Source organism: Martes martes, assembly GCF_963455335.1.
Source record: "Martes martes genome assembly, chromosome: 9".
NCBI lineage: Eukaryota > Metazoa > Chordata > Mammalia > Carnivora > Mustelidae > Martes > Martes martes.
Genome location: NC_137896.1, coordinates 116,351,632 through 116,374,872, shown reverse-complemented (window position 1 = coordinate 116,374,872; position 23,241 = coordinate 116,351,632). Strand labels below are relative to the sequence as shown.

The 23,241-nt window shown below is 41.9% G+C and overlaps 1 protein-coding gene across 4 annotated transcripts in view; it reads left to right on the top strand.

Annotated features, from left to right (window-relative positions):
* The window catches only part of CLIP4 (CAP-Gly domain containing linker protein family member 4), a 76,525-nt gene extending 53,501 nt beyond the window's left edge, over positions 1-23,024 (top strand). For 3 of the 4 annotated variants that reach the window (XM_080814149.1, XM_080814152.1, XM_080814150.1), the window contains 2 exons: positions 5,577-5,649; positions 10,791-15,544. In XM_080814149.1, the coding sequence (XP_080670275.1) occupies positions 5,577-5,649; positions 10,791-11,112 (395 nt within the window). In that variant the 3' untranslated portion in view covers positions 11,113-15,544. Of the gene's footprint in view, positions 1-5,576; positions 5,650-10,790; positions 15,545-22,618 lie in introns of those variants that run through there. The other variant, XM_080814151.1, reaches the window with a different exon arrangement.
* Positions 23,025-23,241: the final 217 nt, after the last annotated feature.

The following is a 23,241-nucleotide window of genomic DNA, read 5'->3' as shown; positions in this document are numbered from 1 at the left end:
ACCTTCCTACGTAATGGCAGACTGTTCGCAGGGCACATGCCCATGAGCAGTGAATGAGAGCCTCTGCAGCTCCTTATCTCACCAACCTTAGTCCTGTTTAGAAGTCTTTGCCCATCTGATGGATTTAAATTGTACCTTTTGGTTTTAATTTGCATTTTTCAGATAATAAACGAGGTGGAGCCTCCTTTTTTTCATGTTGATGGGCCATATGCATTTTCTCTTTTATGACATACCTGTTAAAGTCTCTTGCCCATTTTTCTTTTGGTTGGCTTGTCTTGTTAATTTGTAGATTTCTATATGCATTTTGGACACTAATACTTTGCCAGTCTTGTGTGTTGTGAATATCTTGCTTGCCTGGTTTTTGACTTGTCTTTTGTGTTCTCCCACATTGCCACCACCTGTTTGGTGTCTTTTGATAAGCAGATATTGAAAAGTTTTAAGTAGTCAAAATAGCAAACCACTGGGAGGCCTGGGTGGCTCAGTGGGTTAAGCAGCAGCCTTCAGCTCAGGTCATGATCCCAGGGTCCTGGGATTGAGTCCTGCATCAGGTTCCTTGCTCAATGGGGAGCCTGCTTCTCCCTCTGCCTGCCTCTCTTTCTCTCTATGACAAATAAATAAAATCTTAAAAAAAAAAATAGCAAACCCTTATGTTCTTCATGTTTTATCTTAGGAAATCTTTTCCTAAAACAGACCTCACACAGATACTTTCCTATATTGCTTTCTAAAAGTTTTGTTTTGTATTTTTGCTTTTCATATTTATCAGTTCTCCTGGAATTGATTTTGTGTATAGTGAGGGTCTAATTTCATTTTTTCCCCATAGGATAACCATCTGTGTAAGAGTGATTTGTATAACTAGCCCTTAAATACTTTGTTGAGGTTAATTTTATGGCTTGTGGGTTTTCACCATTCTAATACACGTTCTAATGCACCATGTGTAGTAGTATCTGACTGTTGTTTCCATTTGAAATTCCCTGATGATGTATGATGTCATGTTAGTTTGCTAGGGCTAGCATAACAAAGTACCAGAGATCATGTGGCTTAAGCAAAGGAATTACTCTCTCAAAATTCTGGAAGCCAAAAGTCCAAGATCAAGGTGTTGGCAGGGTTGGTTTCTTCTAAGGCTCTTGTTTTGCCTTGTAGATGGGGTCTTTCTCCAGTGTCTTAACAAAGTCTTCTTCTGCCTGTGTGTCTGAGTCTTAATCTCTTCTTTGAAGGACACCCGTCATCGTGGATTAGGGCTGACCTGTTTCATCTGATTGTAACTTAATTGCCACTTTAAAGGCCTTGTCTCCAAATACAGTCACATTCTGAGGTACTGGGGATTAGGATTTTAACACATGAATGGGGGCACAATTCAGCTCATAATAGAAGTTGGAGATCTTTGCACTTATTTTCCATCTGTCCATTTTCTTTGGTGAATTATTCTTCCTGGTCTTTCGCTCATTTTAAAAATCGTGTGTTCATTGTTGTCTCATTATCGAGTTTTAATTCTTTCTTTAAAAATTTTTTTCTTATTATTGAGTTTTAAGCAGGGTTTTGTTGTTGTTGTTGTATATTTTGAATCCTAGACCTTTATCAGAATGTGTTTTGGAAATATTTTCTCTAGTCTGTGGCTTGTCTTTTCATTGCCTTAACAGTCTATCGCAGAGCAGAAGTCTTTAATTTTAGTGAAGTCCAGGGTATCCTTTTTTTTTCCCATGAATTGTGCTTTTGGTGTTATATCTGAAATGTTATCATTGAACTCAAGGTCATCCTGTTTTTCTCCTGTGTTATCTTTTTAGTCGTTTACAGTTTTGTATTTTCCGTGTAGATCACTTGTTCAAGGAGTTAATTTTTGTGAAAGGTGTAAAGTTTGTGTCTGGATTTTTTTTTTTTTTTTTGCATATTTTAGGGCTATTTGTTAAAAAGTCTATCCTTTCTCCATTGAATTGCCTCTGCTCTTTTGTCAGGGATCAGTTGACTACATTTGTGTGGATCTATTTCTGGGCTCTGGGTTCTGTTCCATTGCTCTTGTTATCTTTCACTCATACCACATTGTCTTAACTACTATAGCTTTAGAGTGATTCTTCAAGTTTCTTCAGTCTTCTTGATCTTCCTCAGTATTATGCTAGTTATTCTGGGCTTTTTGCCTCTCCATACAAACTTCCCAAATAGTTGGTATCTACAAAATAATTTGTTGAGATTTTGATTGGTATTGCATTGATTGTATAGATCAAATGGGGGAAGAACTAATGTCTTAACAATTTTGAGTCTTCCTATCCGTGAACATGGGATACTGATTTATCTTACTTGATTTCTTTCATCAGAGTTTTATAGTTTTCCTCATATAGATTTTATGTCTTATTAGATTTATACCAATATATTTCATTTTTTGATGCTAATATAAATGGTATTGCTTTTTAAATAATTCTTTTTACCTTCTATCAGCTTTCTTTTGGTTAAGTATTTGCTTAACATATCTTTTTCTATCAGTTGTCTTGTAACTTCTCTATATCCTGGTGTTTTTGAAATATTTTCTAAATAGAATATGATTGGATTTCACTTCTTTAAAAAAATATGGTTTGACAATGTTTGCATTTAACCCCAGAGTTTCACCTATTTACGTTTATTGTAAGAACCCCTGTCTTTGGATTTATTTATGCTATTTATTTACTGTTTTTACAATTTTTTTATACTTGTGGTTTTCTTTTATTCTGGTTTTATTTCTACCCCCTCTTGTTCTTATTCCATTCTCTACTTGAATGAAAGTTATACTGTATGAACATACTTCTTAATATTTACTGTAGGTACTTTGACATACGTACTTAGCAAATTCTAAAGCTAATCATCATGTGTACTCTTTCCCAAGTGATAGAAAATCCTTAGAAGCTAAGTTATTCAATTTCTATTTAATTTCTCCCACAAGTTTTGCATTATTATAACAGTATTTATATAATTAATAACCAATATTTAATTTGCTCACATTTTTGCCAGTGTCTTTAGTCCTTAATCTTCAGAACTTCAGAGATCATTCTGTTCCTACCACGTTTGTATACGTGTATGTGTGTGGGTGGGTGGGTGTATTTGTGTATGTGTGTGTGTATATATATATATATGTGCATATATATATATATTAAAGATTTATTTATTTATTTGAGAGAGAGAGAGCAAGTGAGCACAGAGGGAGAGGGAGAAGGAGAAGCAGATTCCCCACTGAGTAGGGACCCTGATGTGGGGCTTGATCTGAGGACCCTGCAATCATGATCTGAGCCAAAGACAGAAGCTTAACCAAATGAACCACCCATGTGCCCCTACCACATGTATATTTTTAAAAATTTATTTTAGAAAGGGTCTGTCTCTCAGTTTTTTCTCTTTTCTAATGATAGTTTTACTGGGTAAAACTAACAGTTGGTGAAAATTTGAGTTGGAAAGATGTTCTCTCCCTGTACATTAACAATATAATTTTATTATTTTCTGTATTCCATCACTTTTTTGAGAAGTCCGCTGTGAGTCTGCCTAACCCATACTTTTGTAGGTGATTTATCTTTCTTTTTGACAGCCATTAAAGGTCTTCTCTATTTCCTTAGTGTTGTATAGTTTCACTATGATGTTGTCTAGATGTTGTTTGTTTATCCTTTTTGTTATTATGGGTCTTCCTGGATCTGGGAATTAATATCTTTGATCAATTCTATAAAACTCTTGTCTGTATACTTAAAATATTTCTCCTTCAATCTCTTTATTATCTCCTTCAGACACTCTGATGACTAGTGTCCTAGACTTCCTCACTTTCCCATGCCTTTTTTGTATTTTTCATCTTGGTCTTTTTGGATTGTATTCTAGACATCTTCAGCTCTATCTTCATGTTTCCTGATTCTTTCTTCAGTGATGTTTATTCTGCTGTTTAACCCAGCCACCAAATTTTTAGTTAGAAAATTTTCATTTCTTTTTTCCTTTTTACAAATCTGTTTCGTAGTTAGTTATTATCACTTGTTATTTCCCCCATATTTTTAAGTTTTCGTTTTATGTCTTTAAACATCTTAAATATTGTTATCTTTTATGTTAAATAATTCCATACCTGAAGTCTTTGTGAGCCTAACTTATGATTCTGCCCGTCTGTTTTTGTGAGCCTAACTCACGGTACCTTCTTTCCTTGTGGATTTTGTAATTTATTATTGTGAGATGCTTATTCTACTCAGAATTTAATGTACAGGAATTCTTTGAGGTCTGAGTTGATACCTCCAGAGAAGATTGTATTTACTTCTGCCAGTTACTCCTAGAGGTACTGCCAACCTGGGACTACTTTAACTTATATTCCCTGCAATTTTTTAAATTTCATAGATAAAATGAATTTGACTTATGATCACAAACTTTGAAAGGAGAAAAATCTTGCCACCTTCTTTTTTTTTTTTTTAAACATTTTATTTATTTATTTGACAGACAGATCACAAGTAGGCAGAGAGGCAGGCAGAGAGAGAGAAGAGGAAGCAGGCTCCCTGCTGAGCAGAGAGCCCGATGCAGGGCTCGATGCGGGGCTCGATCCCAGGACACTGGGATCATGACCTGAGCCAAAGGCAGCGGCTTTAACCCACAGAGCCACCCAGGCGCCCCATCTTGCCACCTTCTAAGCATTAAGTTTGACACAGCCACTTTGTTTTGTTTTGTCAGAATGGTGTTTCATTCTGTTTCTCACTTGACTTACATTGAGGGTGAGCTGGTTGGGATCCTCATTTTAAACAGGAGTCTTGTGCTAGAGTCCCCCTTTTGTTAGCCCCCAGATTTTATTCCTTTCCCACCTCCTGTGCAGCCAGTAAGGGAGAAGTCAGAGTTCTCTAGAATTTAGTGGCAGTCCTGTGGTACAAGTTGATAGATTGCTTTGGTGCTTGGTTACTTCTCATGGGTTCTCTTTTTGGTTGTTGGTATCTTTGAAATTGTGCCTTGTACCAGCTCAACTATATATATATATATATATTTTTTTTTTAATTACAGTTGTTTAAAATTATACTCACTTCAGTCAAGAGATTGATTCAGCACATCTGCTCTGCCATAACTTTCCAGAACTGGAAATCTTACTCTTTTTTAGAAACATCTTTTTAAAAATGTACCTTTCATGAAATCTTTTTATTTCTTTTAAATTACTCTGTCATTTGGGGATGCCAAGAATCATAAACTCTGAAATTAATGTTCAATATTTTATAAATGGCATATTTAGTAATAGAGTTTTTAAGCCATTTTTATTCTTTCTTTCGTAGGATTTATCAAGATTATAATGTTTGAGAATAAAAAGATTCAACTTTATCAGTGTCTAATTTAGTTTTATTTGGTTTTCAAGAAATTTTATAACAACCTCCAAATGGAATGTCATGATCTTTACTTATTTATACATATACCTTGTTTGATGAGAAAGATAAGATAAAAATTTGTCAAAAAATCCAAACTACTATTATATTTTATATGTACTTACTTTCTTTGCTTTCTTTTTCCAAAGAAACACTTGATAAAATAGAACGCCTATAGAGAAATGATAGATGATAACTTTTAATGAGGACTGCAAATTTATGATTTATTTTTCCTCTTTTGACCTTAACTTTGGCATTTAGGTTTTAGGAGAAGTTTCAGTACGACTTCTGCTTCTTCCCAAAAAGAGATTAACAGAAGAAATGCTTTTGCCAAGTGAGTATTAATAAGATTTAGAAAAACACTTTTCAAGATGAATATGACAGGATTCTGTGAAGGAAGAAAGTAGATTTTGTACCTTTTGCGCTGCTCGGTAGAATTTTAGCACTTAGGAGAAAAGATGTGATGAGTGCATTGAAATGAGTCCTCCCTCCTTCCCCCACAAAAACTCAATTAAAAATGTCACCAGTGACTAACAGTAGTATGCTGCATATATTTTCAGAGAGATTTAGTACCATTAATAAGAGTTGGAGGGATTTACCTTTTGTGTTATTATTGAATAGGGTGGATTGATTTTAAACTGTTTACTTCGTTAGTGAGAGATTTGATTTAATATTTTCAGCAACACATGGAAGAAATGTCAGGTCTGTTTGCGTTAAAGTGATCTTAGTATTATTTTCCAAAATATTCCCACTTCCTTTTGTAGAATACACTGCTCAAAGTGCCTTTTTGGTTGTTGTTTCTTTATAGAATCTTTTCTTTTTCTTTTATATATTTCCCTCAGACCCACTTTACTCCCCCTGATATTTTTCCGACAATTTTGAAACTTTTATTTTTACAGAAATAGGAGGCTCTTCTAGACTGATTGGGTTGAGGGGTTCTTTTTTTTTTAATGTATTTTTATTTTTTTTATTTAAATATTTTGTAGTTAATCTAAGGGCTAATGCCTGGGGCTGGGGAAGGTGGGCGGGAAAGGGAAACGGGACTGCTGAGTAGGAAGGCCCCATCCTTGCTTACGTGTGCGCTCTGGAAGCCGCTAGCAACGGGAGCCCCGGCGCGGAACCCGGCTGTCAGCTGAGCGGCAGGCAGGCAGTTTATATCATCTGGTAAGAAGTTACTCGAGGCGTCACAGGGATCTGAAATTTCACTTGCCAACCCCGATTGTCCTAAGACACTGCTAGGTACTGATTAGCTGCGTTGGCTAGCGGTATTGTTTTCATTTTTTTCTTTCCTCCAAGCCTTCCCCAGTTTCGAGAGGGTTAAAATTGGTCTCCTCGCTTGAGTAGCTGGACAGGTTAAGGGCAGTGACTCTCTGTTCCAGTTTCTTGAAGATATCCAAGACTTCTTAGGCAGAATGGAGGAAATACCAGGAAGAGACCATGGGCATATGAGGGACCCGGGGTGGGGACCAGTGTCAGCGGTCGTGTGCGATGCTGGGGGTGGGGGAGCATGAGGTCCAGGGAACCAAGGGAAGGACGAGAAATCTGAACCGTGGGGCTTATGCAATAGGTATGGGTAGACACAGGATCATCTGCTGACCTGAGGAAAATGAGAGGACCTTCTCTTTATTTTCTATAAAAATCAAAGAAATGTAGCTTTACTGATACTTGTATAGATTGAGACAAGTACCTGTTTAAAAAAAAAAAGAAATACTCTTTTATTGAGTGTATAAAATCAATTTTAAAAATAATTGATTTTTGTTTCTGGAGTATGAGACTGAAATGTTTGGTGGCTGCTGTTCTAAGGAACAAGAGGGCGTTGGCAGGTATTAGGAGAGCTGTCTGTGACCTTGGGCTAGCACAGACGTGAGAGTGACAGCTGGCCATCTGCCAAGGGCACAGAGAGGATCGGGTACTGTACTGTGACTAGGCTAGAAACCTGATGCGTTATGAAGACTGAGTTGAAAAATAAGTATATTGAGATTCCCCACACACTACCACTTTCTTGTTTATTCTTATGGAAATAAGTGATACTTCCAGAAGAAACATGGAAACGTAGCGGTATGAAAATTCTTGGGGAGGAAACTGGAAAGGTTTGTGCAAAGGACCTGCCTGCCCCACATGAGAGAGGACGTGAGGAAAGGGGGACAGGATCTGGTTTTCCACATCATTTGTCGAGATGACCGTGATGAAACCATGTCATTCAGAGGACAACATGATGGCAAGCAGCTCGAAGCAGGTCTCCTGTCTTCAGAATTCTGTGTGTATCTAATGCCAAGAGTAGGGCTTGGAATCTGAACCGGGCACCACAGCGCCCTGGTTGTCCTGAGGAGCCCATCCTCTCCCACCTGGCATCCAGCCTGCATCGGGGTCCCATTGCCACACGCAGCCCCGGTCCTCACCAGCTTCTCTCCACTCCTGTCCATGCCGTCACCACGCGTTCCGGCTGTGGAGTCCAGCCTGTTGACACGGTTCACGCTGTCAGCTCAAATTCGAATGTTGAGGCAGAACTCCCAATCCGGTTCGCTGCGTGTTCCGTGAGGTCACATCATGCATTTACATTCATTGTGCCTTGAAGCGTCTCGATTCTCAAACCATGACGAAGTCCACATTCATTGGCGCAGCATGTGAAGGGCCGCCTGCATGCACGCTCTCTCTGTGTCCCCTGGCTCCGCTCTCACCAGCGAGGCTAATGTGTCACTTCCTCAAGGAAAGCTCTTCCCTGGCCCTTGCGGGAGGCTGGAGTGCCTCCTGTCTCTGTGCTCTGGCACCGCACGCTGTCTGTACCGTGACACTGATGTGTTTATTGGTTTACTGAGTATTACGCACAAATCTAGAACCTCGCCCCGGCCATTTCATGCGTGGTCAGTTAATGTTTTTGAATAGAACATTACAGTACCTAAATGTACTGTAATTCCAAGTTTCTCACTTCCCTGAGCTTTTAGAGCTATTAGACGTAACTGGAATCAGATCATTCTTATTTAATGTTAACTCTTCACCCAAACCATGAATTTTTGGTTTAGATCTTGAATTCATTTATTACTTGTTTATTTCTCTTGAAACTTTTTTTGATATGAAAGCTGATTGTACAAAATTGAAAAATTATTTAAAAAACTAAGTGCAGATAAAGATTATCTGTAATTTTTATCATCTAGATGAAATTATCACTTCCATTTTGGTATATACTCTCCCATTTTTTTTTCCTAAAGCATGTATCTGAATTTTAAACCAAATTGGACAAATCATACTCTCCATATCCTCTGAAAGCTTTTTCCCTTAATAAATCCTATATTCTTTAACAATTTTCCTCGGTGTGGCTTTTGCAGTGTTTTAAAAGGCTGTCCTGTGATATGGAAACATTTTTATGGCATAATAATTAGTGAAAAAAATCATAATTTAACAAAGGTCCAGATGCCAGACTTTTCATACATGTATCTGTTACCCTCCCTTCCCACCTGTGTGTGTGTGCATGTGTGTTCAGGTAGATATCCAGCTCTATTTCCTTCTGGTTCCTTCCTGTTTTCTAATGTATGAATTTAGCTGTTCAATTTACTTAGAAATTATTTTAACATATAGTGTGTGGTAAGAATCATATTTTTTTCCCCAGATGATTTTTATAGCACTCCTAGTTGAATGTTCACTCCTGTCCCTACTGATTAGAAGTTTCCCTTTTCAATCACATGAGAAAAAAAAATTATGTATATTTCTCTAAGGTATCTTTTCTGTGTCTCACAGAAGTACATTCCTGTGCCAGAGCCGCATTGTTTTAGTCTCAGTAACTTTAGAATTTAACATGCTGGCGATGTAAATCTTTGCTGTGTTAGTTTTCAGTTTTGTCTTAATTACTAACACCCATCTGCGGTTGTAAGCACCTGGCCTTTGTGCTTGTAACCGCCTTGTATGGGAGTCTGTCCTCTTCACCATCTCTCCGATCGTAGACAAATAGCTTCATTTTTTTGATTCTCAAATTCATCTTCCATTTGAAAGAAGATAATATCATGGCAGTGGGTTGGGTAAGGTTGGAGAAGATAATGGATGGAAAGTTCCTGGCATGTAGTAGGTGCTCAGGAAATGATACATGGCATCATTTTTATGAGAAACTTAAAGAGTGATTTGTGAGGTTGCAAACTATTCCCCTGGGGGGTGAATTTAGGGAGAATTGACACAAATATGTTTCTATCCAGGAGCAAAGCTCGGATATTTTTCTTTTGTGTGTTTTTCAGTAAAGGTTTGTGCTTTTCCCAACAGGTATGATGTATTCTTTGTTAACCTTATCATCGTATGTGTACATTTGTGACAAATAATACTTTTTTTTTTCCATTATGTTTTCTAACTAGAATTCTGTCATGTGTTGGCAAATGTGGCTTGGGACAAATCTTTGGACGTCAGTTTTCTTACCCATGAAATTAGGTCTTCCTTTTTTACAGGGTCGTTAATGGAAGGAAATGAGACGTTGTGTGTGATAGTGTGTTAGGGAACACAGACGATGAGATGCACTAGAGGATCAGTAGGACCCCGTTTCTTCCCAGCACTGTGCGGTTTCGGTAGTAGGTTCTGCCTTGTCTCTGCCGTGGGGATGGGGAGAAGGTTTGTTTTGGAGGAGAGGTGCCACACGGATGAGTGTGCAAGGCTGCCGTGGTGGTGGTTTGGGGAAGTCTTGGGTCACAGAGGGCAGCTGGAGTTGGTGACATTTCAGGCCCAGCGACTTGGCAGTGACCGTGAGGAGCGCTGGGGCAGTGTTGGCTGAGGCCTTGGATCAGTTCCCGTGTGGAACTGATCGTCAGGTCAGGTTGGTGGCGGGTGCCAGGATGCAGTACATTCTAAATAACATTTTGTAGGAAAAAATAAAAAATAAATGAATAAATAAATATCATTTTGTAGAGAAAAAGGGAGGAGTCCTGCTCCTGGGAACTAAGCTCCTCCTCCCTGTTAGTGGCTGGGAGGGGGCTAAAGCCGGAGATGTGGCTGGAGTTCATTCAGAGAAGACATATATAAACTTATTTTATAAAGTTATAGGTGAGCAGGTCCTAAACATTGTTTTTCAGGTAAATAGATATTTAAAAAGTGAACAGAAGTTCATTTTAATTTACCGCAGCCCCAACACTGCATTCTTTTTTTTTTTTTTTTTTTGCTTTGATAATTGAGCGCATTTAAACAGGTTATAAGCATATTTTTTCTAGTGGGTGTTTTACAGAAAGTAAAAATAGTGTGTGTGTGTGTGTGTGTGTGTTTAGAAAATGCTAGTGAAGTCTTCAATCCAGATTAGGGTACTATTAAAATAACCAAGAGAGAAAAAACGTTTGAAATGTTGAACAAAAGTATATCCTAACATCACTGTTTGGAATAGAAACCGTGCGGTTGTGAACACAGAGCGCTTTGTTTTACGAGTGAGTTGTGAGCCAGGCGGTGGGCAGGAATGGGACGCGGGGCCCGTGTTGCTCCCCTGCTGAAGAGGCCCCTCGCTCTTCCCTCCGCCAGATCGAAACCCGCCCTGCGCCGCAGCTGGAGCAGCGCCACCAGCGCCGGGAGCCTGGAAGGGAGCGTGAAGCTGCACGAGGGGTCCCAGGTCCTCCTCACCAGCTCGAACGAGATGGGGACCGTTAGGTACGTGGGCCCCACTGACTTTGCTTCTGGGATCTGGCTCGGGCTCGAGCTGCGAAGTGCCAAGGGGAGAAACGACGGAGCTGTGGGCGACACGCGCTATTTCACCTGTAAGCCAAACCACGGCGTCTTAGTTAGGCCCAGCAGAGTAACCTATCGGGGAATAAATGGTTCAAAGCTTGTGGATGAGAATTGTTGAGTTCCACTTCTGTCATATTCGGTGAGCTCATATACACATGTCAAATAAAGAGTCCACGGCCAATGGTTTATCTAGCCATTATTTTAGATTTGAAAGTGGAGCTAACCTCCTAAAAAAACCCGTTATAACAATTCAGAGAGACTCCTTTACAAAGCTAGAAATCTGAACTGTGGGTACCATGGTTCTCTTAAGACAAGTTCAAACTAAGTATTTTTAAGAGTTTTTAAAAAGCTTTAGAGCCAAGAAAATTCTGAGACTTAGGAGAAAAAATAACACGTGCCATTAGGTAACCAACTGACGTTGCTTACTGTTTCATTTTTGCACATAATATTGGATTTTTCGTAGGCTGTCATTGTAAGAGTTTTCACAAGCTTTGGTTAACATATGACCTTCACATAACTTTTCTTATCCAGTATTTTTGGAGTTTTTCTTCCTGTACTAGTAAGTACAGTAGGAGAAGAGCGGCTCTATGATTCATGTATTTTTCATATTTTTTGGTGTGAAATGACCTGCCCTTTCAGGAATGCCTCATCTAGAGATACGATAAAACCCTGGCATCGGGTGGGCCTTCGAGGCTCTTCTGCTGAGCCTCTCAGCCATTGCCAGAGAGAGAAATGGAAGCGCTAGAGCAGTTCTTCTTCTGCCGGGGTCTCTCACTAGCTGATTAACAGAGCTCAGAATAGAATGGGGGTCTCCTGACCCCGGGGCTTGTGCTCATTCCTCTATACACAGTATGTAATCACAGAGTTTTCTTCCGAGTTGGCAGTTGCCTCATCTGAATGAACTACAAAACCCCATCATTAGGTTTAAGAATTCAAGTCATAATTGGAATTTTTTGCACATACTTGTCTAAATCCTTATTGGACATATCTATAAAACACACACACGAAGCACTTTCAGAACATAATGCACTTTCATCTTTGCGGAGGATTTGCCATTATTTCTTCCTGGGATATGAAAAACATTTAGAAAAATTATATTTAAGAGAAGAGAGTAAATTGAGATGTGTTAGGAAGAATCTAATAGTTAGTCATTTTTAAATGTTTATGATTTCTCAATGTTTTTGGTTCTATTCATAAGACTGGAGTTGTGTTTGCTGTCTCTGCTGTTTTCGTATTTTCCGTTGTTGTGGAATTCAGCCTGTTACAAAGCTACAGAACTGTATCATGCTTTTGTATTTCTTTTTGAGCACACGTTAAGAAACTGGGCTTCAAAACAGAGTGATATAATGTAAACCGTTTGTGTGTGCTATGTATTGACATTTATGTCCTATATGTGTAAAGATTTATCTTTTATTGTAGATATTTAGCCTTTAAACTACACAGAAATATTAAAACAATTTACTTTATAAGATTGAAAGTATCCTTTAGAACGGGAGCTCGCTTTGTGCTTAGAAATAATATGTTGAACTATTTTGCAATATACTATTTGAAATCTAAGTTCTGTTGCTTTGCTGCCTTTTTAAAAAGAAGTGTGGTATTTCAAATATTGCCAGAGCTATTTTCCTGATATACATTTGCGAAGTATGGCTGCTTTATAATCAAGGAATATTTTTATTGATTGAAGAAAATGCCTGTATTGCAATTCAAAAGTAAACTTATTTTATTACACAGCTTATTTCTTTAAAACTCTATTTATACCTTAATATGAAATTCATGCCTACTCTGAACTTGGATATCCATAATTCTTCCTGTTAAATATGAAACACTCCCAGAAACAGTAATGCCAACTCTAAGGTCAGGGAAACAGTTGTTCTCGTAGTTAGACTAGGGTCATTAAATCCAAGTAATGTGTATGTTTACATATACTATACATACAGATTAGGTGTTTTCATTTGTGTTTTGCTTATTAAATGTCATTCTCAGTTCAGTTCTTGAGCATCAATAAAAAAGGGAAGCTGTTTTGGTTTTGGAATGTTATCTTGTCATGACCCTTCCCACATCTCCCCTTCTTTCAGTAACTCAGAGCGCTTTTTTGTCTCACCATGATGACTCGGATTTGTCCTATCCCTCTGGAGCCTTAAAAAGTATCATGCTTTCTACTCAACAAGTGAAGTTATGTTTTTAGCCACCCTCCTGCTATCTCGTTTTGATGGACAAAGCCATTTAAGAGAAGGAGAATGGATTTCTAGAGTTTTCTAAAATTGTTTCACCTTTTTTTAAATACCAGTGGGATTGCATTTGTTAATTTAGTGTAGAATAAACTCTTTTGAATTTAGATTTAAAAAACATATAAATAATGACCTATATTCTACTACAAAGCTTTTATTTTTTATTTTAGGGTTATTTGGTGGGAATATTATTAAGTGCTTCAAAGTGTTCAGGTGCAGATGTTTGCTGACTCTGAACTCTGAGACCTTGCAGTCTTGGTCTGAGACGCTGGCACCCTCCTCCCCAGAACCGTATACCACCCCCCCCCCCCGCCATGTGTGATTTTTCTCCTTAGTATTTACCGTCCTTGGTCATGTTAGACTTTTTGCTGCTTATTTTTCTCCTCTCTCACTCGATGGAGGGAGGGATTTGACTAATTCATTGCTTTATCCCTGACACCTGGAGTAATACGGGCACCAAGTAGATGCTCAGGGAATGCTTGCGGAATGACCAGGGGCGATGAAAGCCATTGATGGTTCAAAGTAGGGAGATTAGCTAGCTAGCTTCAGGCAGGTGGCCGCAAGAGACCAGGCCACGGAACAGATAATTGTGCCGGACAAGGAAGGTTAGAGTCGTGGGAATCTAACTTGCAGAGAAAGAAGGCTGCTGGGCTGGGAAGAGAAGGGGAGGAAAGAACAGCAGGGTCACCGGGAGGTCACCGGAGGCACCTGCCCGTGTGTTTTCCCTGGGACGGCTTTGAGTTTCTGTTTTGGTGGGACCGGAACTCCGAGAACGTCTTCGTATGTACGGTCGAATACTGAGTGTGCACAGCACTGGTCTCTGGGACCAAACATTTTTTATTTCAGAGTTTCGTTTTGGACCTATCCACTTAGAACATGTGATAATATTACTTAAGCCACATTGACGAATGGCTAGAGACCCAAGGTGTTAAGAATCCTTCTTAATTAAGAAATGAATCTGGTAATTGTAACTACTCACTGGACAGTTTTTATCCAAATGTTCGACTCTGAGACATACTATGTATCACCACATTGCAAGCCTATAGAATTTATTTTTTATTTTTCTTCATGCCCTGTGCTTTGCTGTACTTATACAAATACAGTAGTTAATACGAAACTCACAGTGTCACATATATTTTCAGTAATTATTTAATAATATCCCTTGATACATAGGCCCTTATTTACAATGTCACATATAAGCTGCTTGAATATACAACAGACAGTTCCTAATGATGCTTGTAGGCCGAACAAGTTAAATGGGACATGTTAAGATTTTATTATAAGCAGAATATGATCCCTTTGCATAGGCAAAAAGGATTTCCTTTACCAAAATTTTTGCTAATGCTCCTTTTCACAGGAGTGGGGAAAAAAGCATATGCGCAGGAATTACGGGTTGGTGGGCACGCGTTACTGACGGTGCGGCTTCATTATGCTTGGCGGGAATGAAGCCGAGTTTCTGCTTACGGCCTCTCCCTTACAAAGAGAGACACCAAGAGGTGTGGGAGCGCCCCCCCCCCCCTTGTTCCTTTAGACTATCTTACAGTGAAGAGAATTTTCATGATACAGCAGCAGCAAGTTTCAACATTTTCATCATTTACTACCCAGGGAAGTGTGGGGGTCACAGTAGGGGTGAGGGGGCCGTGGAGATCTGAGTTATGTTAGCAAAGGTATTCTAGGTGTTTAAATCGAGGCCCTTCGCTTAACATAGAATCTGTTCCTAAAGATTCTAAATTGCCCCCAAATTCTAAAAATGCCCACAAATCTGGCATAAATTCAGCTCTACAATCCTAAGAACCCAGACAGACAAATTTGCTGCTCCTGTGGGTATGACGTATTTACCTGCATGCACGTCTCTGCGGGCTTTCTCGTCTAGAGGCGTGTGGTCTCAGGATTGGGTATTCTGTCAAAGTTGATAGAACTGGGTAGAGGAAATGGAACAGGGAGTCTCAGAAATCTACTTGTCCTGCACTGAATTAGAATGTTAAGCATTTCTAATGTGTAGGAAGTGTAGACACCCAGAAGCCGCAGCCTCCGAGCCAGTCCCCTAGAGCCCAGGGTCTTCTGGCAGAGCTCAGGCTGGCTCTACTCAAGCTAGACTTAGCTCCTGGAGGACAGAACTCACTGTTCCTCACCTGACAAGTCAAATCAGATTGACAAAGTAATGAATCATGGTAAAGTCATACACAAAGCTTCCAGCACTCTCTTCCTACTTTTTCTAATATGACTTCTGAGATTCAGCTTAAATCTCGGTCCACAGTGTTCCAGATACTGACTGTCCCTCACAGTTCTAATCATGAAGGATAGGGGTTACTCTCCAGCATCTTCGGCAAAAAAAAAAAAAAAAAAAAAAAATCCTAAGATGGATCTTAAAATGAATTTCAGTTGTCACAAAAAGTCCCATATTGATGGCAGGGCAAATGGATTTTGCATTAGAGACAACAGAGAAGAAGAGTGAAGTGTCAAACTTGAGTCCCCTTCATTGAACCTGCTAATAAAAGTGAGTTTCTAAAAAGAATTCCAATAGATGATACATATGAGTTTAAAAAGTTATAATTTTCTCAAGTGCTCTTTCCCTTTTCTTGAAGGGAATAGAGTTTAGGGAATAAAGAAATCACAGGCAGTTCTAGGACACCCCACTTCACGCTGCCTGTTGTGTGACCAAGGAGAATTCGGGTGATGTTCTGCGTGTTTCCTGCCTCGTACGAAACTTCACTAGCTGCTCACTGGTGCACACGTGAGCTAAAAGAACCTGTCTTTAGTAACACTCTATTTCTTCTGGGAACTGTGAAATACTCCATAAATCTTATTTGGAATAATGGAAACGGGCTTACATTTTTAAAAATTTTCTCAAGTATTAGAAGTACTAACATGTAGACAATTTGCCGGCAAGTTTTCACAATCTTATCTTTTGGCGGGATAGCTGAATGGGCTCTCTTTGAGGATTCCCTATTTCTAGGTCCACTCTAAAGCTCTATTATTTACAACATGTTCAAAAAATTGCCATCCAGTTGCTGTGAGTGTGTCTGTAAACCTGAAAAGAGGGCTTCTCTCTAGTCCTGTGTAGCTGGGGGAAAGGAATCCTGTTATGAATGAATTCCTTATCGTAACAGCACCGTGACACCTGTCGAGGGATGCCCGGCTCCGCAGACACCACCGGGTCTCAAACTGGTCGCTCATTCTGGGCTTTGTATCTGGCTCTGGGAATGGAGACTGGGAATGGAGACTTCCCATTGACGATGGACAGGAAGTGCATCTGACCTGTCGTGAAATGTCAGGCGTGGAAAACCTTCCAGAGATAAGTTTTATTGTTCTACTTTGCCAATAAGTCTGCAATTGTAGCAGACATAAAAAAGAGAAATGAGTGTTACGGCACCGAAGGTGTGAAGGTCATTCAATTCTCTTCGTCCTGCAGCTTTTCCTGCTTTCCGGAAACCACCCCGTTAACTTTTTTGCTGTGTTAATAATTTTATGACTTGTTAAAGAGATCTTTGAATAGAATAAACGGAGAACTGATACTAAACTTCTTTCTGGTCTCCTTCTGTATAAAAAGACTATAACTTGGCTAACTGGGCTGGCGCACTGAATTAATCGGCTTTGGCTCTAAATGCACAGAGAGTCAAGAGTCCAGGTGCCTAGATTAAGGAAAAGAACACACATGCAGGGGCGCCTGGGTGGCTCAGTGGGTTAAGCCTCTGCCTTCGGCTCAGGTCATGATCCCAGGGTCCTGGGATCGAGCCCCACATCGGCCTCTCTGCTCAGCAGGGAGCCTGCTTCCTCCTCTCTCTCTCTGCCTGCCTCTCTGCCTACTTGTGAGCTCTCTGTCAAATAAATAAATAAAATCTTAAAAAAAAAAAAAAGAACACACATGCAGCCCCACACCAGTCCTGCCGGGATTTGCCTTATGCAGAGGTGAAGTCTCCTAAAATCACTGACCTCAGAGCTGGAAGGGGCTTTGAGACCGAACTTTCAGTGTTGTGAAGTAAGAAAGCAGGGGCTTCCCGGAACTTGCTGCAGTCACTGGGGTGTGGGTTCTTGAAGTCTAGCTGCCTGCCGAGTAGTGCTAACCCATCCACGGTTTTCTAATCAGCCGAAGTTTCGTCCATCTGATATTCATCTCTATCGGCAAATAACATCTTTTGGAACATAAATATTCTAGAGGCTATTACCATACGCTAGTTGCCGAGGCTTTGAGGGAGTTCCTTTAAAATAAGGCTGCCTTTCAACCTCATACCAGCTGCCACGTGCCTACGAACGCGCATGTGAGCAATGGCAGGATAAATAATTGTAATTTCTTCCAAGGAGGCAGGAGCTATGGTGGTCAGCTGGAGTTGGGAGAGAGCTGGCGAGTATGGAACAGAGGCATCCATGAAGTGGACGTGGGCCAGCAATGCACATGGACTTTGGTGTTTCTGAGCCTTCCGAGGTTGGCCTGGTAGGGCCATCTTTAGAGGGCAGGGTAGCACACCCGTTTAACGTGAACTGAATACCGAAGAAGGGGAGGTCATCGCTGTAGTTTTGTGGTTCTAGTTCATGTTCCTCCTCCCCACTGTTGCATGGAATAGTCCGTTCTTACACTGAGCTTTTCCAATGTTTCCAAGTTAAGTGAGAGCTAAAAAAAGCTTTGTACTTGAGTTGCTCATTAAAAATTAAATACACCTACTCAGAATACGAAAGGAAAACAGAATCTTAGCAGAAACCTTACTGTTTGTTCTCAATAATTCTCTTTTATTTTAGGGCATCCTGTGGAGGGTTACGGGAATGTTGGGTTTTGTTTTGCATGTTCGCCCAACATGGGCAACCATCTGCTGCAGTGAACTTAGGAAAGTCAAATTGTATGTTCTTTGGGGACCCATTTAAAAAGTCATTAGCTAAAGACAGATTGACAACACACTTCATAGGGTTTTATGAGTCTTGTCATGGGGAGCCTGTTATCAAGGGTAGTCTGAATTCATATGCTTCTTGATTTTAGGTCTCTGAAGCTCATGTGATTGTGAATCCTGCTATTATTGGAGAAAAATCTATTAAACTAGCCTGATCATTGAGAATTCCTTAGTGGAGTAAAGTTAACCTGTAGTTATATAATAACTTATAGCTAGAGAGTTTGCCAAGTTTATCGTCTTATATGCCAGATTTTTTTAAATTACTCAGGCTGATTAAATACCTTCCTTTCTGTGATGTTTATTTTTAACATTAGACAGTTCTAAGTATGGTAGAGTCTTTACATTCTTCTGAGCTGAGGCCTGGGAGCTAGAAGGGTTCTTGCTCCTGTAATTACACAAGTGACAGACGCAGTCCAATATGGCACCACCGGGAGAGCCCAGAGGCCCAGAGGGGTAGGTGCAACAACTCCCACTGAGCTTTGGTGGTAGAGAGGCAGGAACGCGTAGGCACATTCCAAATTTTGAAATTCTCCCCCACGCCCAGCCTGAGTCACTTGGGAATTGAAGGGAGTACTTGTGTTTAGACATAGTTTGCAATCTGCCTGAGGGGCCATGAGGAGGGGAAGCCATTTTCCCCATTGTACATGGAGACACGGGGACAGCCAGGACTGATACCCCAAGGAGAGCCGGGACTCACAACCTAACTGGTGGGAGAGAATCCAGTCTTTTGACCACTGAGTAGATCATAGTCTTTAAGAAAAATTAAGCTTATTTTCCTGCCCTTTTGAAATGTGCTGTGATTTTGAGGTGCCACATATTAAACTGGTCATTGCCTTACAAATCGCCAGTTTCCCAGGGGTAGGGCTGTGCACGTTTGATGAGCTTCCTTACATACATGGACCATAAATCATTATTCTAGCTTATGGTTTCATTAACATGGCTTCTAAAAACTCTATTTGTGCCTGTTTGGGCTCTAGGTAAGACTCTTCTCTCAGCGTTAATAAGTCAGAGAATCCACAGCATCTACACGAATTGCTGTAGCCACGTGGCTAGGGTGTGACTGAGTGGCCAATAGTCCGGGTTAATGGCCTGGCGATACCTAGGGCTTGGTCCAGCGAATTAAATGAAACATCTTGAGGTCATGATATCTCAGTGTGGAGTTGTTTATTTACTTATCCATGTACACAGGCTTTGACTATCATTTACATGAAAATTGATACCAATGAAGACAATTAGAATCAGCAAATCAAACTCAGTGGTAGTAAGGCACAACCTGAAAATGTAATGGATTTGTAGTTTTTAAGAAGAGGAAGGGATACGATCCCATCCCCCCCATTAATGACAATAAAGAGTTGGCTACTTCACTGGGTAGCATGCTCCCTGTTTAACTGGTTACTGGTGTTATGGATATAAAATGAAACCGTTCTTCTCAGTTCTTGTCAGTTCCTCTGTTATCAACCTTTAGGAGTGTCTCTCGATGCATCGTTCTTGGGCCCGCTAGTGGTTTATGAATTAGATTGATGTTTATATAATTAGATTATTTACTTTTGCACCTGGCAAGGGCCAAAACTTCGCTGATATGGTTATTTAGAGACGAGCTCGTTGACATTTCAGCATCATCGGTGGTCTGGTGAGAATATTTTTGGCAGTTAGGATAAAGGAAAAGTGGTGTCCAGGGTGTGAGTGCTTTTCCAGATGTGCAGGACCCCGGCCAGGGCAAGGCATCTCCCTCTGACAGAATGGACGCTTGTCCAGTATTGGCCTGGAACAGAATGGCTTTCCCACATCTGCAACGATGCTTGTGACCTAGGGAAGAGTGAGGAGGCAGGGGGATAGGTGGATATTATATACAGTCGTTTTGCCTGGGAATGCTTAGAGCCTAGCAAGTCACGGAAAATGCTCTCCACCCAGTGCGATGTTTCTGCACAGCTACCACCGGGAAAGCAGCTGAGCAAAGGAATGGGGGGGGGGGGAGAAGCAGAAAGCAAGCATGAAATGAGAGGTCACTGATAAAGCCTTATTGCGCAAGTATGTGTATGGAAAGCTTAACCCACTCCCATTTCTTTTTCACGGAGATCAGTGTCATCCGGGAAAACCCGCGTTGGGAGCCCCCACTATCGTGTGTCAGTGTCAGTCTCTGCTCTCCGGTGCCCGCTCTTCCTTTGCCACCCAGACAGAGAGTCCTGTTCCCATCTGCATTTGGTAGCTATACCAAGGACGCTGGGCCTTATGCGAGCAAATCCGTGTTCCCATGTACGCTGGGATCACGTGCTGCAGGGGGACGAAGGTAGGTGCACGCTGGAAGGGCGGGCGCTGCACCTTGCAGGACCACCGAGGGCCTGGGCTGTCCAGTGACCCGCCTGCCCCTACAGCTGGAATCTCCCTGGGCTTAACCTTCGTGGTGGAAACCGTTAGAAGATTTGGGCCTGGGATGGATGGACTCTGAGGCCCATGGAGGGACATGTGTCTGTGCTTCGATGGGCCACTGCTGCTTACAATTTTTCCTTTTGAATGATCAGAGTTGATTTTAATTAGTGGGAAGTTTTCAATTAAGTAAGACCTCAAATCTCGAGTTTTCAATCTGGTAGGAAACCTCACACTCTGTGCCCCTTTCGTAGGAGGGTTTTCTTAAGGCATGAGGTGTAGCAACGGGATGTTTGAATGTCTGGAACCGGACGGACTGCGTCGTTCTCATCCTCAAAGTCCACGGAATATCTGCTTTCCGTTATGATGGATATAAGTGCGTTTTCTCTATGGTACCGTAACTAGTCCTCATGTGTTTACAGTCACCAGCGAAATCCGCACACTCGGAAGCATCCAGACGTCCCCCAAAGGGACATTGCCGCTAGTTGTCTGATTTTTCCTTTCCTGGTAAAGAGCATCTTTCCCCATGCCAGCTCCTGACAAGTAAATAATGCCTTGGTGTCTGTTCCCTCCCCGCCTCACGTGGTCCGGGTCCACACCCGTAAGGTCAGGAGACACCCGTGACTCCAACTCGGAGACACGGGAGCAGCTAGTGTGGACCGCGCTGAACAGAACACACCCCATCTGAGAGGAGCAGGAGGACACGGGCGCCAACCATGCACAGGAAACCTCCTGCCACCGAACTGGGGCCCTTGCAGTCACCACTTGTCCCTGCGATGTCGTCTTTTTGTGAAAGAATAAGATGAACCCATGCTCCAAACCTTTCTCTAAAGCGTTTTGAAAATAGAGCTGTGTAGGGGGCACTTGAAAACAAGTTGGCACGAAATGAAAGGGGACATTTGGTCTCTGGTGTTGGAGGAGCCACGACCTGTCCCTCCTCCGTGGGGCTCAGGCTTCCCAAGGAAGAGAAGCGAGGGGCCGGGCCCGGTGGGGTGGGGGGACTCAGGGCCCAGGCTGGCTTTTCAGAAGGGCGTCCTCGTAATGAGCGGCGCTGGGGGCAGCGGTGGCCTCGAGTGGCAAGCCCTGCTGCTGGTAGCCGTAGTTGACATTCCCACACGGAAAGTGACGCAGCCGGAACAGGGGCACGTCCTGCATGCTGGCCGTCAGCGAGGACGGCTCGAGGAGCAGAGAGGCGCCCGGGAGTCGGCCAGCTGCCACGTTCGGTGGCACAGTACAGCCTCCCTCGCGCCCCAGGTGTGCCCTCTCCTGGTGCTCCTTCTTTGCGGGAGGATTGTTCTTTTTGGTGGGTTTCTCTGTAAACCATGAGCCGTACGTGGGGTTCCAGAGGCTGGTCGGTTTGTTTCTGGACCCCTGGACTTTATGCAGCTCTGACGGCGGGTTGGACTGGGCGAATGCCATGTTCACGTGTCCTCCTTCCACGGCGGGCCCTCTGGGGACTCGGACAGAGAGCTCGACTGCCGTGGGCTTCTTCACGGCTTTGCCAGAGGACGTGGAAGGCTGGGGGGGCGGGCCAGCGGGGTCTCGGCCTTCCTCCCGTTTGGCTTGTGGGGGAGAGACGAGGAGAGGAGGAATGTCCTCTGGGTCTTGGGGCCTCATGGGCACCTTCTCCTCCTCTTCCACGAGCGGCCCATACTCTATGGGCAAAGCAGTGTTGATCACATCCGGGTCCTGCAAGCGGGAGAAACGAACAGATTAAGACGCTGAATCACAGACCAAAAGTGTTGGGTCTGGAGGATACCTCAGCGAGGGTCTCATCCAGACTTATTTTCCAGATGAGGAGATCATCCGGTGTTCTTTGGGAATATATTAATTCATAGACACTGGGGAATAGGAGAGGAATGGGGAGCCGTCCTCATCCTTGAAGAGCGTGGAGGGTAAGCCCTGTCTAGAGGTATTTGAACACAGGGGAGTGGCGTTCCAGAGACCGCCTTTGGGCAAATCCTACAGATTCATGGATTTAGAAAAATTATAAATCCGTCCAAAAAATTATTCCGGTCTATTCCCAATCCAGTCCCTTCCACTGAAAAGGCTGTGACCGCACGTGTGTGTGTGCATGCACACGCGGGATGGGGGTGGGGCAGGGAGGAGACACGCTGTGTTGGCTCACAAGGTTTACCTCTTCTCTTCCTAGCTACCTCCCACTTCATCGTGTCTGGATGGGCGACACCTGATCATGTGCCCTGGGTTACATCATTGTGCCATTCTGTGTGCAGGGAGCACAGTGGTGCTTTATCTGGTCTGGATCCGACCAGACCCTTTGAAGCCCAGAAGGAACAGCCGTGCTGTGAGGAACGCCCCTTATGAAACCAAGTCTGTGCTAGATCATTTTTATAGCAATGGATGGTAACACAGAACAGCAGAAGCATTTGCCAGAGATCTGAAGAAAATCTGTGGAAGGAAAACTTAAGCTTGGGGGAATTTCATTCATTAATATTTTATGCAAATTGGGAAAACCATTGCTTCAGTGTAGCAGAAGAGTGCGTTGGTCCAGTTGTCATCAATAAAAAGAGTATAAGAATAAAAACCACTACCTTCTGATTCTCTTATTCTTTATTTCCTCCCCTGTTAATTATTCATTCTCTATGGGGAGTCATTCAAAATATGCTTGTACAGAACTGCTTGCCTTTAAGAGGGATGTTATATGCCTGGGAGAAGAATTACTCCAAAGTGTATATAGTTAAGTGAGTCTAGTCCATTAGTATTACAGTATAATCACCCAAGATGCCGTTCACTGGATAGCAAGTTTTCTGAAGG